The sequence below is a fragment of the Crocodylus siamensis genome, chromosome 2 (assembly GCF_052110815.1).
Source record: "Crocodylus siamensis isolate JL-2025a chromosome 2, ASM5211081v1, whole genome shotgun sequence".
Taxonomy (NCBI): Eukaryota; Metazoa; Chordata; order Crocodylia; family Crocodylidae; genus Crocodylus; species Crocodylus siamensis.
The window spans coordinates 223,318,243-223,336,596 of NC_143396.1; the positions used below are offsets into that span (position 1 = coordinate 223,318,243).

The 18,354-nt window shown below is 45.3% G+C and overlaps 2 protein-coding genes across 4 annotated transcripts in view; one reads left to right on the top strand and one right to left on the bottom strand.

Moving 5' to 3' along the window:
• Window positions 1-18,354, top strand: part of TMEM229B (transmembrane protein 229B) — a 230,393-nt gene that overhangs the window by 46,162 nt on the left and 165,877 nt on the right. The window lies entirely within an intron of this gene.
• Window positions 1-18,354, bottom strand: part of PLEKHH1 (pleckstrin homology, MyTH4 and FERM domain containing H1) — a 72,696-nt gene that overhangs the window by 34,480 nt on the left and 19,862 nt on the right. For 2 of the 3 annotated variants that reach the window (XM_090033197.1, XM_090033198.1), the window contains exons 4-7: window positions 16,021-16,170; window positions 8,582-8,665; window positions 6,644-6,725; window positions 1,658-2,652 (exon numbers count right to left, since the gene is read on the bottom strand). In XM_090033197.1, the coding sequence (XP_089889323.1) occupies window positions 1,658-2,652; window positions 6,644-6,725; window positions 8,582-8,665; window positions 16,021-16,170 (1,311 nt within the window). Of the gene's footprint in view, window positions 1-1,657; window positions 2,653-6,643; window positions 6,726-8,581; window positions 8,666-16,020; window positions 16,171-18,354 lie in introns of those variants that run through there. The other variant, XM_090033200.1, reaches the window with a different exon arrangement.

The window sequence follows — 18,354 nt, forward strand, 5'->3', positions numbered from 1 at the left end:
TGCAGAGGGGCTGGCTGGGGCACAAGGGTGCTTTAGCATGGGGCTAGCTGGCAGGCAGCCCCCATGCTGAAGCAACCTCATGCTCCAGGCATCTGGGGCAACATCTACATGTGCACTGCTGCAGAGTTAGTTTACTGTGGCCTAATAGGGCTAATTAGTTAGCTGAACAGTAAATGTCTTGTATAGACATGCTCTGTGTAACACTATTTGTTTAAAACATAGATCCCACTGACTTCAGCTGTGAGGGTTCAGCACTCCTTTAAATCAGACCCAAGTATCTCAGGCAAGGGATGCAGAATACAAAGAAAATGGAATGAATGCCTACCTGTGAAATGCTTGGTTTATGTGGTTTTACTAGCATCAAACAGAATGCTAGGACAGAGGTATAAAATGCCATTCCCCAATTGTTTGAATCAAAAGTTTGTTTTCTCTCTGCAAACTTTAAAGTTCTTACCTTTGCAGCTTTAATATGGCTATTCCAATAGTTTCTGCATGTTATTTTCTAGATTTTTGTAAAGCAAACCAACCCCCTCCCTGAAATTCCTTTATGTGACTTCATTTTGACACCCATTTGGTTTGCTGACAGAGTTGGAACCTTAAGTCTACCGCATGTATCTCAGCCATTTGAAATAATGAACAGCTGGCAGTAATGGTAGTAGGCTATTATCCTCCATGGAAGATAAGCAATAGAAAGAAATGAAACACATGGTATGTCTACACTACAACATGTAGGTCTGATTGTAGCATATGCTAGAATGCCTGTGCTAGTTTAATTTAGTTAATTCTAATATAATAAAAACCTTAATCTGTCTGTCTGTAACGCTTCACGCCAACTGCACATGTGCTGCTGAGAGGGCGTGTGCTGATTGGCTGTGAGGGCCTGGAACATTACAGACAGAGGGAGTGAGGGAGAAATGGCCCACCCTGCCCCGCCCCACCCAAAAGCCAGCAGGGAGGGGGGTGTGGCAAGGAACGGGAATGGGGGGGCGCTCACTCCCCCCTGCTGCTGCTGCCGCCGCCGCCACCCAGCCCTGACAACAGCTGGCAGAGAGGGGGAGGCAGGATGAAGTGCGGGGGGCATGTTGCATGCTGTTGAGTGTCATCGGCTGCCACCGCATGCAAACTCCCCTGCCCCACGCATTCCTGGGAGCTGGCAGTGGCATGGGGTGGAGCAGCCGGAGGGGGGCGGGGGGCACACAGGGTGCAGGGGACACATGGGGCCGGGGGCAGAGAAGCAGCACAACAGGGCATTGGGTCCTCCCCCCAACCCCCATCTTTCATGATGGGCAATTTGCTAGTAAGTGTAATAATAGCATTGAGGATGCAGCTGTAAGAACTTTAGTACATACTAACAACAAAAGTACAAACCCTTCAGAGACTTCTAGTTATGTACTCTGGTTACTAGCACATGCTGTGTCTTCACTGCTATGCTAACTAGGCTAACCTAATGCAGATATGCTAGCACATGCTGTTTTCATTTGTCTGTGTATACATGCCCCTAAGCTTTGGTGGCTTTCACAGGTTCTGACTGATGGCAAGTGAATACTGGGCTCCAATCCAGGTTCTAAAAGGGACTATACCTAAGGAGTAGGGACCCTTCTGGCTTGTTTTATCCCTGTCCCAAGTCCTTAATGGCAGTGTCCCCTTCATGTCTTACCCATGATGGGAATCTGTGCAGTGGTGGAGTGGGAGGTTTGCATCCTGGATCTAGTACTAGACTTCCAGAACTTTCAGCTTTTTTTTGGCCTGAAGCAGGAAGCTGCTTGCTCCCATCACTCTTTCCAATCTTTTCGCCCACTGGACACCCTTCTGTCTCCATCTTCTCTGGCAGCTCAGCATCAATGTCTGTCTCTTGCACTTCTACACGGCAACGTGATGAGCCTGTTACGGGCTGGAAGGCGCTGATCTCTATGCTCATCGTACGATGAAAGTGATTAGTCCCTGGTTGGGGCTGGCTGTAATGTCTCTTGGCCAGTTGGATACTGTCTCTTGGATTGCTGGGAGTCCGTATTTTTGGGAGAGTCATACTACTAACTAGGCAACCATCCCTCCCCAGAAGACTTGGCTGTGTAGGATTGATGGATGATGGCAAATCCAGTGTTGGTTCTGCAGCCAAGAGACAGCCATCAGGGGCACCCAGTATCTCTCCTGAAGATGAGGAGTCCAGCCTGTGGGAGCGAAATTTGTCACTTAGCTCATCTGAGGGGTTGTCCAGCTGTGCTCCCATCTGATTTAATATGTTAACAGGGCCCTCCAGGGATGACTGCAAAGTCAGGGCTTCATGGACCCCTGTGGTCTCATCGGGTGGGTCCAGGAGTGTGGCACCAGGGCACTCTGAACTGGTGTCAGAATTTACAGCAGGGAATCTGTCCTGGTCTACAGAGGGCTTCCAGTTTGGGTCCGGGATGAGCCTCAGCACATTCTGGGAAAGCACCAACTTATCAGCTTCATCTTCAATGTCAGCTTCATCCACAAAGACTATATTTGCCGTAGAAGGAATACTGGCAGGTGCACCCTGACACAGCTGCTTGATACCCTGCCCCAGCAGCATGGAATTCTGGCCTGGCTTTTCCAGCAAAGGTGACAGTGATGCTCTGGTCACCAAAGGGTTGCAGCTCCAAAGAGATTCAATGGGAGGGATGGTTGTCAGATCTGCAAGAGGAAGAGGGAAAAAATGGTTAAAACATTTTAATATTTCAACCCACACCCTCTTTAATCCAAATCATCCCTCATATCAGTTGTTAGGGCAGTGTTCATGTCACTTGTATTTCAGTAGGAGCCATACTGCAGGAGACCTATGGCTCATCTGTAACAGTGTGCCTTCTCTTAAAGTGGCCAGCATTCAACAGATTGGAGGCAAAGGGAAAGCACTGATAGGTGCATGACTGGGAAGTAACACTATATTAGAGAAGAGATAATGAGCCAGAGCTTCAGGTGATGTGTATCATCATAACCCCATTTATTTCATTCAGCTATAGTGAATTGAAACAGCAGAAAATCCGTCTTAGTTTTCTCCTGTCCTCAGCTCAGTGATGGGTGGATGCCATGCAGAATGAAAACGGAGAGCTTTTATGACTACTGAACCAGGTCTTTCACATACAATGTCTAATGCCACTTAAAAAGTTTCCAAGCCATTTTCCCCATGTCACAGCTTGTGGCAATAGGTTTCACAAGCTAATTGTATATTTTGTTCCTAAAAATCTCCTTCTTTGTCTTGATAGTGATGTTGTAGCTGTGATCGTCCAAAAATTATATGGGAGTCAAGGATTTCTAACTCTATTAACTAAATTTCTTACTTCTAACTCAAATACACAATTGGTCCAATAAAAGAGATCACCCTAAGAAATCCTTCCCTCTCACACTTCTTTGTCTTTTCTTTTTCATTTTTCCATTTCATCTGTTGTATTAGAAAATTGAATAAACAGGAGTGCCTGACTGGCCCTCCCTATACTTATGCTCTGTTAACTCTTACTTTTTTTTTGGTTTCCACACTGACTATAGACAACCTGAGTCCTACAGATTCCTTTCAGTGGGGGTCCTGAGATCTGGAGAAGTAAGGCTAAACCCTGATGAATTGGCAGGAGAGCTATTCCCAGACCTCCTCCTTCTTCCACTACCTCAGGAGAACCCTGGGAGAGGCACTGAGGAGGCCTCCACCCGCTGTGGGCACATCTAGGTTGTGTTCCCCAGGGCTCTCTAGCAGTCACCAACCCTACCTCTTCCCTCAGGGAGATGGGGGATGCATTTTGGACTCTGAAGGGGAGTAGGTGAGTAGGCTGAACAATAATACTTTGTGTTTATAGGGTGTTTGGCCAAATGAATAATCCAAAAAATGCTTTTCGAAGGTGAGGAAATGGAAACGGAAACAACGTGTCCCAAGGTAACATAACGAGTCACTGCTGGAAATGGGACTTTCTGCTTCTGTTTTTCAATTCTAATCTAAGGCCGTTAGACCACAGCAAATATTAATGGCAGTACCAGCATTAACTCCTTATGAGGTGCATCTACATGTGCAATAAATTTGAAGTAGGCTTACTGTGTAGTAAGTCTATGGGGGAGTACATCTACATGGTGGCAGATTGCTCCCTGACCCCAGGAGCTGCCTGCAAACAACTCCCCAGGAAAGGGAGCAATCTCCCAGCCTTGGCTGTGATCATGGAGTCAGGGCTGAGAGCTCTCTGCTGCCAGGGTAGGGGGACATTGTCCCAGCCTGGGGTTAGCCATTATATCCTGCCCCAGCAGCAGGCAGCTCCCAGGGGCAGGGAGCAATCCCCCACCACCAGTTCTGATCGTGGAGTGAGGAGCTCCCCGCTGCCGGGGCAAGGGGATATTGTCGCAGCCTAGGCTTTGCCATCAGATCCTGCCCTGGCAGCAGACAGCTCTCAGGGGTAGGGAGCAATCTCCTACCCCCTGTTGTGATCACAGAGCCAGCAGCTCCCTGCTGCCAGGGTAGGGGGACATTGTCCCAGCTTGGGCTCTGCCATTGGAGCCCACCCTGGCAGCAGGCAGCTCCCGGAGGCAGGGAGCAATTGCAGGTAGCACATTCACCTCAGACCAGACCAATTTACTGCACAGTAAGCATCTGCACATGTAGACAGTGATGCTTACTGCACAGTAAATTGGTCTGCTGCACAGTAAGCATCTGCACATGTAGACGGTGATGCTTACTGCACAGTAAATTGGTCTGCTGCACAATAAAGTGTCTTGTGTAAACGTGTCTGTGGTCTACCTGTGGAGTGGCCTCAAAGAACCACTAGGTCTCCACAGTGCATCCAGGCCAGAGTCTCTGCAAGGCTTGAAAGGAGGTGGGGACACAGTGCTCCAGGAGCCTTGCAGACCAGGTCTACTAGGGTTGTATCTTTTCAATCAATGATGACCAAAGAAATTATCTACACCCTTTTCATGTTAGCCTTGTCTTGCACAGATACCCCGTCCTACCTTGACAAGCTTCATATTGTGTGTAAAATCTGCAACAGGATGGGAAATTATATGGATCAGTTCAGGATTTCTAGTCATTTTTAAACAGTGTCTTCTACTTAAAAGAACCAGACTCCAAGATGCCACAGAAACTCTTTGGGAATATGAATAATCAGGCATCATAACGCATCACTGATAATGCTCATTCTGTTGCCAGTAGGGCTGACAAAGAGGTCAATACAAATTGAAGAAGCATAATGATGGAAGGAAGGAGAAGCAGCAGCTGTATTGTGAAGAGAATAAAACCTACTTTTCTGTGATATTAGAAAGGCAGCTGAAGAAAACAGGAAGGAACAAAGACTATCCAGGTTTGACCCTCTTCTCACAAGGATTTGATTGTGAGACCAACATAGTCTATCCAATAATCTCTGCATAACAAATTCCACTGTCTCCAAAATGGAGAATCAGTGTAACTATGTAATAAGGTTACTTATTTTAAATATTACTGGCATGTTGGCAGCTCCCTAGGCAGGATGGGTGATGGCAGCAGAGGAAGCTGTTAATACCAGCTCTGAATTTAGCCTGAATTTAGTGAGACTCTGTAGTTCACTGGGGGGTGGGTGGGCAGTGCTAAGCTGTTTACTATTCAGTGGGTTGGGATCCAGAGAACACTTAATACCAGATTATTAACGCAGCTTACCAGCCATTCTCTATCTGTAAACCGTCAGAGCCAGAAAGGATGAGAAAAAAGCTTGCTCGCAAAGCATTTGATTGGAAATATACTGGGATTTGGAGGGAACTTTGCACTCTTCCATTGTGGTAGAGAGGTGGGAGCAGAGGCATGAAAGATGCCAAAATGAGAGCTTAGTAGGAGAGAAATGGCCCCTGCCTGCTCAGATCAAGTTCCAGTCATTGCTTGGGTTCAACCGAGCTCATTAAAAACATTTTGGACACGAGAGGATTTCTTCCTTTTAAAAAAAGAGTAAATCATGTTCTGAAAATAAAAAGATGTTAGACTCTCAACACTGGGGAACAAAGTCCTGCATTTAACTACAGAAAAACTACAACAAAGGCACAGGCAGCACAATCTTCTTCTATCCTAATCTGCTAATATGCTTCAGTCCTGTGCCAGAGGGATCTAATTCTATAAAAGCAAGAAAAAGAGTTCAGTCTCCCTTGGCTCATCCTGATCTTGACTTCTTTCTTGCGATGACTGCCAACAGCAAGTCAAAATAGTTCCATTTTTGTGAGTGGCTTTTAAAGGATGGGGCTACCTTCTTCCTGAAAAGGAAGTGAAATGACATCCATCAAGCAATTGATCTAGTAGCCCTGAAGTGACTGGAGGTTTTGCCATTGACTGCAGTTAAGACTCTTAACATCTTGAGTCCACTGGCTGCGTAAGTTTGGAGGCAGTAACAAATTTCTAACTCAGAGGCTTGGAGCTAAGTCTCTACTGCCCAATCAAGAGCATCTTTACAACACCATTTGGTCTTTCTCTAGAGTGTTCTCTCCAGCTGATTTTGCAAACATCAATTTAATAAAGCCTATTAGCAGCCCTTTCAGGGCTTTGTTATTCCCATGTTAAAATGGACAAACTGAGGAACAGGGCTATTATTCTAGTTGCCTAACACCACACAATCTGTGGCAGCCAAAAACTGAACCCAAGATTCTTGATTTCCACTCCTCTGCTGGTTACTAGGCTACGGTCCCAGGTGAACACATTTACCTTGCAATGTGTCCTGAAGGGCTTCAATTTGCTCCGACAGCTGCTGATTACAGTCTCTCAGGTGGTAATTTTCTAGCTCAAGCTATGAAACAACGGCGATAATAAAAACAGAAAAATAATTTTAAACTTTTTTTCCCTTCACTCAGGCTGCATTAAGAGCTCTGCCTTCAATAATGTCTAAAGACCAGAATAAGAAAAAGCACAGACTGATTTAAGTTTAAGTCCAGAAGCCACTCCCCACTGAAGCTACTACTGTCTGGAAAAGCCCTCCTGCACTTTACCACCTATTCTCAAATATCCTGCTAAAGCATCTCTCTTACCCTCCATAACAGCCTCTTAATTTCTCTTTTCTCTTATTTTTTTTTTTTTATAATTTATCACTGACATTTTAGGAAAAGAATCTGAAAGAGACAGCTTGGGAGTGGCTGCTTTCCTTTACCCTTTGTGCCTTGTAACACATCCCCTTTTAGCATGATAGGCTAAGGAGAAAGACAAAAATTGCTTCACTCAAATCTATTCCTGAGAGAGGAAAATAGAATAACATAGTCAATTATTGAAGCAGTCCTAAAGAGTCTCACTCAAATGCATGGGAGGAACAAAGAGACCCTTTTCTTTATCTTTAGGTGCAATGACTCCCTTCCTGGAATAAATACGCTCAAGGCATGGACAGAGATAACAGTTATATTAGAATTAAATTAGAAAGTTATAAGCAGTTTTTTATGTAACTGTTATATCTTCTCTTGTAAGTGGAGTGAAACTATTGCAGCTTTAACACTATTTCTTTCAAGGTTGAGGTTACAGCAATTTACTCACTCATATCACTGTAGAAGTTGGACAATGTTAGATTGTAACAGCTGATGAACACTGCTGAGCAGCAAGTTCCCTTCCCCTTTAAAAATGGTTCAAAATTATTCTGAGATAAGGGTGAAGGACAGATATGAGAGAATGCCATGGTGGAGGAAAACAATAATGGTCAGAGTTGGAGCAATAGGTGAAGAAGCTGGGCCCTTTTGGAAAGCTGCCCCATTGGAAAAAAATGCTAGGAACAGCATTTGGAGAGCTGAAGGAAAAGGAGTGAAACATTTTGTGCCTTCTAGTGGGAGAACGGTTTTTGTCAGAGACTGGATCTTGGAGCCCATGATCCTGTCATGACAACTTAGCATTAATTTACTGAGGTAGACGGCGTCACTAATAGTATAAACAGAACTGTTACAGCTGCATGTTCCTGTAGTGATGGAAGTGTAGCTCCACTGCAACCTTAATGTTATACCATAACAGCTGATTTGTGCTCATAGAATAACAGAGAAGAAGGGTGGAAGGGACCTTGAGAAGTCAGCTAGTCCAACCCCCTGCCTGAGGATCATCCCTGTGCAAACCATCCTATTCAAATACATTGTCTAACTGCTTAGCAAGACTACACCATCAACTTTTGACACAAAACCCAGGATGTAACACCATAACCTGCCTTAGGTAAAGCAAGGGGACGACAGTGGCCAATGTTGCTGCAAAAGTTTTTTATATATGCTCAAGAGACCCCAGGGAAGAGGACCACATTCCCCACTAGAGGAAAGCAAAACTCCCCACTGTCCATACCAATCTGAGCATGGGGTAAAATTTCTTCCTGATGCCAAATATGGCAATTGGTCTGACTCTGCGTGGAGGGACATGACCCTTTAGCCAGGAACTTCTGGGTTTACGCTCCCCCTGTGGCAGCTTCTCTTCCCATTTTAAAACAGGTAAAAGTTATGTTTGTTCATAGCCCGAGACAGTGCATCAGCCCCTGCACCATGAGTTGCGTGCAGTGTCAAAAATGAAGGACCATTTTGTGCAAGAGTGAATACCATTCCCCCAGAGAGTGCTCCATCTACAACTCTTGCAACCAACAGCACCACCTGCCCCAATTACATCGCAGACACTGACAGCAGGCTGGGGACTCACCTCTCTTAGCTTAAAAGTTACCCACTCCTTGATCTTGGCAGCTTTTTCTTGGACAATTGTAGCTTCCTGAGCTCTCAACTGCTTCTGTGGCAAAAGAGAGGGTTAGTTTCATTAGGACAGCAGAATCACATTCACAATCAGTTATTGTATCAGGAGTGACTTATCCAATGGATCTTCAGTTCAGAGGAAAGGTCTCAGGGCTGAAGAGTATTAAGATATTACTATTCACCTGACCTCTATAAGCCTAGCCCCTTCAAAATGCCTCAACTAGGTACTTAAGTTACTGGTCATGTTTAACAATTTCAGTTAATGATCTCCTAGCACATATTTCAGAAGCATGTTGTACCCTGATATAATTCTAGTCTAGGCAGTTATATCTTGTCTTCCACAGTTCATTTGTCCATAGTCTTCCTATCCTAAACTGTTGTGTAATGTTGCCATGAGTTATTATCGTGCTGTAGTCGTCAACCCCATTGTTGGCAGTACTTCACTGAAGAATGAAGCAATTCCTCCGTGTAATATATAATACACTTTGCAATCCTTCAGAATGAAAAGGGCTCTCTAAAAGTCCCTTTGTTGCAACTAGAGTTTAAAGGGCAGGAATTGGAGACCGAAGGTTTAGGCAGGGTGATTGTTTCAAAAGCCTGATATTTCTGCCATAAATCCCTGCAATAAATAGTTCATGCTCTCATTGAGAAATGACATGTAAACTAGTCAAGGTTAATAGAACTGGGGGCTTCCTGGCCAGAATGCAGGCACCTGGGTTCAGGAGCAAAGACACCTCCCCTTGTGGGGTGTGCTCCACATTGGAGAGTCTCTAGGGTGCCAGATAGGGAGCTCCAGGCTGCGGTGCAGAGGCTGCATGCCATCAGGGATGGCAAAGAGGAGATTGATGCCTACTGCCAGGCTTTTCTCCTGAGGAATGAGGATGGAAAAACAAGGAAGGCTAGCAAGATGAGGGCGGACAAGAGGAGCCCCCATGAAGTCCAGTTAGGGGGTCGCTTGGACAAAGATCTTCTCTGGTCCCAAGGCACCTTGCACCAGGGTCACCACCCTCCTGGAACTCCACAACAGATATGAACCCCTCGCAGCAGCAGAGCCAGCAAAGTCACCAACTCCAGCACTGGAGGAAGGAAGGCAACCAGCATCCACACCAAAGAAGAAACACAGGGTGGTTGTTGCAAGAGATTCCCTCTTGATGGGGACAGAGGGTGCGATTTGCCACCCCATCGTCTTAAGCTATGAGGTCTGCTGCCTCCCAGGATGCAGCCGAGAGGATCCTGAAATGTATCCGGCCTTCTGACCACTACCCCATGGTCCTCATCCATGTGGGCACAAATGACATGACTTGGAGCAATCCTGGCTGGATCACGAGTGACTACAAGGCTCTGGGAGCTGGGCTCAGAGGTTTGGAGGCACAGGTGATTTTCTCCTCCATCCTCCAGGTTACGGGTCACAGGCACCAGAGGAAGAGATGTATTGAAGAGGTTAACAGAAGATTGAGGGATTGGTGCCACCGTGAAGGCAATCACTGTGCTTCTTCAATCACAGTCCGCACCTCAGGGAGAGAGGCAGCAGTCTGCTGGGAAGAGATGGCCTCCACCTCACCCCAATGAGAAAGAAGCTTTTTTCAACCAGTTTGGCTGACCTGCTTGACAGAGTTTTAAACTAAGCTCACTGGGGGTTGGGCAGACAGCCATCAGAACAAGCCCAGGAAGAGATAAGCACATAATCAACAGGTCAGGAAATACAACCAAACTTACTTCTACCCCTGCCCATGGATGGGACTCTCCTAAGTGTACAAAGAAGCCTAGAGCTTCCAATGGCGGGCTTAGCTGCCTGTACACTAATGCCAGGAGCATGGGGAACAAATAGGAGGAACTGGCCCTCCTGCTAAGCAACAACAAATATGACCTCACAGGGATAACAGAGACCTGGTGGGACTCTACCTATGGCTGGACTACAGGTATACATGGCTATACCTTGTATAGGAGGGATTGTGCTGGGAGGAAGGGCGGGGGTGTAGCTTTCTATGTCAAGGAACAGCACACTTCGCTACTAGCTGACATTGGCACCCAAGGAGGGCAACGTGAAACCCTCTGGGTTAGAATACAGGGAGAACGTGGTGTAGGGGATATAACTGTAGGAATCTATTACAGACCTTCTAACCAGGGGGCAGAGCTAGACCACCAGTTCTCTAGGGAACTAACCGAGGCTGCACACTCTCAGTGCATGGTTGTCACGGGTGATTTCAACCACCCTGACATCTCATGGAAGGAGCACTCAGCCAAATCTGATCAGTTGTGTAGCTTCCTCACCTGCACTGACAAGCTCAATCTGGCTGAAGAAGTACACAGGCTGACAAGAGGTGAGGCGCCAAAGGGGATGATCTAGTGAGCAACCTCAGGATTGAAATGAAGCTCGGTAACAGTGATCATGAATTGATCACCTTCCTTATCTATTGCAAAGCTGGCAAATATGTCAGCAATGCAGAAATTCTTGAATTCAGAAGGCTGACTTTCATGAGCTCAGAAGGTTGGTTGTCAAGGCCCTGAAAGATCACGATCTGACAGGGAAGGGAGTGCAAAATGAGTGGTCAATCCTTAAAGACACGATCCTAAAAGTTTAAGAGAAATCTGTTCCGGCCTTCAGGAAAGGTAATAAAAGGGCTGGGAACCTCCCTTGGCTAAAAAGGGAACTCATGGACCTCTTTAAGCTTAAAAGAGAAGCCTATAAGGGTTGGAAGACGGGAAATACCTCTAAGGAGGATTATGCATCACTGGCTCACACCTGTAGGGAGTGGACCAGAAAAAACAAGGCTGAAACCGAGCTTTAGCCGGCTAAAGGAATCAAGGACAATAAAAAGTCCTTCTTCAGATATTTTTCTTAGAAAAATAAGGGCAACGTTGGACCCCTGCTGAATTGTATGGGGCAGCTGACAACCAACACCCAGGAAAAAGCTAATCTTTTCTATAATTACTTTGTGTCGCGTTTTCACCAGTCCAAGGGGATCACCCTGCCTGACAGGACACAGAATTACGAGGGTATGGGTGATTATATGCCTACATTTGGAGAAGATCTTGTGAGGGAACACCTTGAGAAGCTGGACACCCATTAGTCAGCGGTCCCTGATGAAATTCACCCAAGAGTGCTAAAAGAGTTGGTTGACATCTTAACTTGGCCATTGGTGCAGATATTTGAGAACTCATGGTGCTTGGGAGAAGCTCCCACAGACTGGAAGAGAGCCAATGTGGTGCCTATCTTCAAGAAAGGAAGGAAGGAAGATCGAGGGAACTACAGGCCAGTAAGTTTGACCTCAATCCCTGGAAAGATATTGGAGAAAATTATCAAGAATCCATCAATCACAAGCTGACAGAAGACACCATTCTGAGAGACAGCCAGCACTGCTTCGTTATGGGTAGGTCATGCCTGATCAACCTCATTTCCTTCTATGACCAGGTATTGTGTCACCTGGACAGGGCAGGGAGAGGTTAATGTCATTTACTTGGATTTCAGAAAAGCCTTTGACTTGGTCTCCCGTGATGTCCTCATGGCAAAATTGGGGAACTGCAGATTTGACAACCACATGGTCCAGTGACTGGGGAACTGGCTTCGTGGTCACACTCAGAGAGTGATAGGTGATGGAACCAAGTCAAGATGGCACGTGGTGACCAGTGGCATCCCCCAGCGTTCTGTACTTGGCTCAGTACTCTTTTATATATTCATTAACAATCTGGATTCAGGTGTCAGAAGCAGACTGGCTAAATCTGCTTCCCCACCAAACTGACACCAAACTGTGGGGAAGCGGGGTTACACTGGAGGATAGGCTGAGAATTCAGGCCAACTTGGACAGGCTCGTAAGGTGGGCGAATATAAACCTGATGACCTTCAATATAGAGAAATGCAAGGTGTTCCACCTCAGGACCCACACCATACCTCTAGGCTTGGCAGTGCTTCATTCATTCACTAACACTATGTCCGAAAGAGATTTGGAGGTCATGATTGGGGTACATCAGGATCTGGGAGAATGTCTGTTCAGCCAGGCTCCCCTAGGGAAGACAAGGCCTAACGGCCACAAACTGCTGGAACGCCATTTTAGACTGAACATAAGGAAAAACTTCTTTATTGTCCTAGTCTCCAGAGTCTGGAATAGACTCCCCCCAGAAGTGATGCAAGCACCTACTTTGGACACATTTAAGTTGCATTTGGATGCTTATCTTGCTGGGGTCATCTGACCCCAGGTCACTTCCTGCCCTTTGGGCAGAGGGCTGGACCCAATGATCTTGCAAGGTCCCTTCTAGCCCTGTTGTCTATGAAATCTATGAAGCCAGGGACTAAAGGACAAAATTCTGAGCTGGGAACACCACAGGAATTGACAGTAGGCCAGCAGATGAGGTATGTTGTTCTGTGTTTGTCTGGGGTCTATCACAATGAAGTCATACTCCACCACCAGGACTCATGGAGGCTCTGGTAATTCAAATAAAAAATAATAGTTGTGAAATCAAATATTCTTCCCTGGTAATTTTACCAAAACATCAATTTTGTACATCAAAACATCAAAGTGGTATGTACAGCGTTGGAGAAGCAGATGGGGCTGTTTCTCAGGTGTGCTCTTGGGATTGCCACACAAGCTACACAGACATGTTATCAGACATGTTAAATAGAGAAACCACCTCTAAGAGCAAAAGGGGGAAGTTTAGCTTAGTTTATTGTCTCCTGAGGCAGACAATAGTGATAGCGGATTTTTTGTGCCAAATCTGGTAGTGGATTTTGTAATGTAGCATCTGTTTTACTGAGATCTGGGAATACTGAAAAATTATCCATGCCCTCCTTTTTAGAAGAGGTTCATTCAGTTAACAGCACATAAGAGGAAATCCTACACTTCTTCACATCAATCTTCACTCATCTGTGCAGTTCACTATCTCAGCAGCACAGTTTATTCAAATACCGTGATGATTTTAAAATAGACCTAAGTAATTTTATAACCAATAATAACATTTGGAATTAAACATGTTAAGATAAAAGTAATCAAATCTCATGCCTTCTGTGGGGGGAATCAGGATTTTCTCTCACATACAGCATTATAACATTTGTTATGTGCATTACTTTAGCTTTCCTCTGAGTCATCGTGTACCAGCCTCTGCTCGAGTCAGGATTTCAGACTTGACAGACTCCTGCTCCGATATGATCTGGCAAATCCTATGCAGTGTATTTAACAGGCCTCTGAACAGCCATGAAATGGAAATGTCCTTGAATCCTTAATGACCCGGGCCTGATTCAGATCACAGACCAAGTGATAAATTGCTAAGCATTCTTTTACCAATGCCCAGAACTACCCAGATTCCACGCTTGATTATTAAATCAAATAAATGACCTGGGTGATAGATGGCAGTCTTTCCATTTCACTAAGACTCCAACTCTCCCAGTCTACTCTGAATTTGAACCATGGATCCCCAAAATAAAAGGCTTCATATCTCATGATGAATCCAAATCAGCCCAGCTTCAGTCTGGGGCAGATTGGACCTTGGTAATCTAGCTGTTTTAATGGGCCTTGGTAAACTTTCCCAACAGATTACAGAATTAGCTGCCAATGAAAAATGAGAGACTCTTCTTAAAACAGAGGAGCCCAGCAGCACAAACAGCAATTAAAGAAGGAAGCCCTGTACATACTACAAAGGGGTAGTTATAGGGGAGGCGGGGGAGGGGCAGTTACCTTGGCTTGCCTTTTGTTTGGGAGGACCAAAGATCCCATGAGGCACACCCACTGTAAGGAAGGCATCTCAAGATTTTGCCTGACATCTATAAAATCTTATCTACACTGCTGGGAGAAGGCTTGTTTGAAGAATATCTGGGGAACTTCAAACCTTCATTTCAGACAGTCAGAATTTATGATATTATGTCTACTCAGATTCAAATGGCACCCATCCTGGGCAGCTGCAATCCTAAAGTTGTATTTCTGGTTCCATTCTCTGCAGGAGTAGCTACTTTTATTATTAACATCTTTGTGTGAGATGCCGTACAAACACAGAACAAAAGATGGCCCTTGCCCCAAAGAACATTCTAACTAAGTATTAGACCAGAGAGAAAAGATGGATACAAAGAGATGGGTAGCTAAGTAAAAAAGAATGAGACATATTGGCCAGCTTGATATTCAGTGCTGTTTTTGCTCCAGCAGCCCAACCATTGTCAAGCTTTTTGTGAGTATCAAAGCAAACCAATTTAAAGGAGGTATCTGAAGGATACAGAGGTAGGTTTTTGGAAGTTCAAGTGTGAGGGACAATGTGAACAAGCACATAAAAGTGCTTATTTGAAAATTTACCAGTGGGCAATGCAAGCTGGTATTGTGGGACAATTCAATGCAGGAGCTAAGCTTGAATGTTATTTAACTTAATTCCATTGGTTCTTAGTTTGCCAGCTCAAAAAGGACTCCCTAGAGGCCAGAACTGGGTCCACTTTAGTCATTTGGTGTCTCCTAAGAGCAGAGTTGGTGGTGTGTGTGAATAGTTGGGGTAGAGAGAAGACTGCAGTCATGAGCAGTGTCCTGGTTCCACAGCTGGTAGGATGCCAGGCCCAGGAGTAGTGAGGGCTATGAATGTGGTTAGGGGAGAGGAAAAGGAAAGACATGTTCCCTTATCGGGGGAACACAGTAAAACTACAGAGCAAAAGGATGATTTTTAAGGGAGGAAGAGGCCATTTATTTGTAAGTTTGTAAAATGAGATGTAAAAAGACATCTTGTCCTCTCTGCCATTAACTACGTTACAAGGTGAAAAGGGTTTAAGGAGTTCAGATTTTAACTCTGGCCTGTGCCTTGTCCCCAGTTCTCATCACAAGACAGTGCAGGTGACTGAGAACCAGACTTACTAGGAAATATAAGAAGCAGCCTGCCCTCAGCAGGGGAGGAGGCTGGCAAGAGCACTGTGCTGGGAGGCTTGCCAAAGACTGGGGAAAGTGCTCCCTGCTGAGAGCAGCTTGGCAGAGCTAGAGATGAACCACAGAATGACCTTGTACAGGGGAGCCAAAGAGGTTCTGTCCAGGAGTGGCAGGGCTGTTTTGGGTTTACCTAAGACCCTTCTCACAATTTAGGTTTCCAGGGTTGACTCCTGTAATAGGAGGACAGCATCTGGTGCTCCATAGAGTGCAGGTATGGACACCTCTCACTGAAGGGAAAGGACTACTGAGTTTGGTAAGGGCTGCAGAGAGACTGTTTGGTCTTTGGTTGAACTCTTATGTTTCTTTTTGGAAGGAGAGGAATCTAGCCTTGGTCAGAAAGCTATCCTACCAAGCTAATACAGACAGACAGGTGACTTGTGAGGAGAAAAGTGAGGCATGAATACGTATGAATGATGTAGACATAAACCACACCTGACATTACTGGTGGAACAGTAACATGGATGGGTCACAGAGACTGAAGGAAATATATGGTAGAGAGTGGCTTTACCTGTTTCTCCAGCTGTGTCTCCAGTCTGTTGATCAGATCATCCTTTCCTTGCACTGTGCCTACCAGCTCCTGGTATTTCCTGTACAGAGTGCTCTCAGATTCACTTGTCTTCATATTAGCCAGTTTTGCCTCCTCTTCCATAACTCTGACCTGAAAGATCACACTTTGATTGTAATGACAATGGGAAGGGAGGAGGGGTAAGGAAAGTGGAATGTGATGGTATGAGCTAATTATGCAGTGGTAAGGGCCTCACTGGGAACTTTTCTGTGTTTAATATTTGCGACAGAAGGAACAAAACAGAAAAAAGAAAAAAAATTAAAAAGTAGCTTTGAAATTAGTTTATTTTCAAGTGTTGTCTGGGTCTAGTGCCAACATTGTCTGTGGCATCACTGGTGTAATAAGGGGAGTAGGATGATTTGTGATCAGAAGCAAGAGTTGATAAATACATATGACTGTGAGGAACCCAGATACTATGAGTATGGGAGCCATAAAAGTATCATACAGACAGTGCACCCTAGATTGGCTTCCCATCCAGAGCACATTCAGTTGTTTACCCTTGCTCAATATCATGGTCAGTACTTCAAGATCCTGGTCATCTTCTTTAAAGCTTTCTGGTCATAAGTATCCTATAAAAACTTCCCACTGGTAGGATACCTAGTTTAGGCCATTGTCAGCTTCTGGTGTTCCTACACACATTTGGCTTAGACCTACTAATTAATAAACAAAATTGAAAATGCTGGAAACCACTGAAGCTGTATCTCTTTTTGAACTCTCAACAGTTCTCAAAAAGAGGGCACCTTAGCAGGAATTCGTTGGTATTGTGAAAAAGGTTTCAGTACCCTAAGATCCAGCTACCACTAAAGCTTCTCTGAGAAATTTACTCATCTGAAAACTTCTTCTCTTTGTCCAGAGCTTATGCCTCTTATGCTCTCCCTCCATTTGCTAACTGCAAAGTATCAGGGTCCAGTCTATATGGAAGATTCAACAAAGTCCTCAGCTGTGGGAGAAAGCAAAAGTTCCCTTTTAATGGCAAAGTGACTTTGTCCAGCTGAACCCTCCTAGCTAATTACAATACTATAAGAGACAAATACCAGGTCCTGGTGAGACACAAATTCAAATAATTTCAGAACCAGGCCCCCAAATGTCATATTGATTTGGCATAAGCTGGAGGCCAGCAAGGCAAAGCAGTGGTAATGACCAGGTCAACCCAGAGAATCTAAGAGAGAGAGCAGCTTACACTCCATTAAGCAGCCCTTCTCTCATGCTCATAGAAGCTGTGTTTTGTCCTCCTGTCTGTCCGAATTAGACAAAAAGAGGCAAATTGTCTCTTCCTGATCCTGGATCAGAAAAGCAGGCGCCCAGCATCCCAGCCAGAAAGCTAAGCCTGCTGAGTCGGATGTGTTTTCATTAGCAGTCAGGGTGATTACAGCAAAACTAAATGGCCCCTCCTGTCTGTCTGATGCCTGAGCTCTGACTCTGTGCTGGAGGCTCAGAGTGGGGACTGCAAACACGTGGTTTCGTTAATTAAGGTTGGCAGCTGTGGGGAGTCCATTGGCTTGGCAGTGCCAACTGTCAGATACATGGGGCAAAAGAAAACAAGGGTTTTTTAATTCTGTGGAGGCCTTTCATATACCAAACACTTATCATTCATGCCAAACCTGCCTGCCTGTGAGAGGGCAGCCCCACTCTTTACACTGCTGCTTCCTTAGGCTCTGGGACATAACTAAAGTATTTCCAATGAAATGCTGTTTCTTTCTCCATATTACAGGAGATGAAGCAGCAGCCCTTTAAGCCCAGGGGCTTGAATCATTTCCCCAGGTTCTGTTAGCATCTGGAAGTCAAACCTGAGCTAGAGGCTGCCCACTGGCTCAAAATGCTGCAAGGGCAAGGTAGGTCAGAGAGCCACAAGTTACTACCAACTTCCATTCTGCCCTGGTATCCAGAACTTACTGGTTTGGTCCAAAAAAAAGGAAAGGGCAGCTGGGAAGGAGAGCCTGCCTCCATTTTGGGGTTTTCTGCTGAACTTTGGCTGTAACTCAAAATGGCACTGCCCTGGCAGAAACCCTGGTGTAGTGATGCTCAGAGTACAGTAGAAATCCCTGCATCTCTGAGGCAGACTTTTCATAAAGTCAGCAGGTGTCCTAATGGCCTCAAAAATAGCCACAGAGACAGTCTGGGAGCCTTCTGCACCCAGTGACCTTTGTTACACTCTCGCTACTGTTCCCAAGGCAGCAAACAGCATAAAAGAGAAGAAGAGGTTGAAGGAGGAACCTCTGATATCATTATGCCTCCAAACTCTAGAAACCAGCTACTGATACAGCAGATAATTCTATA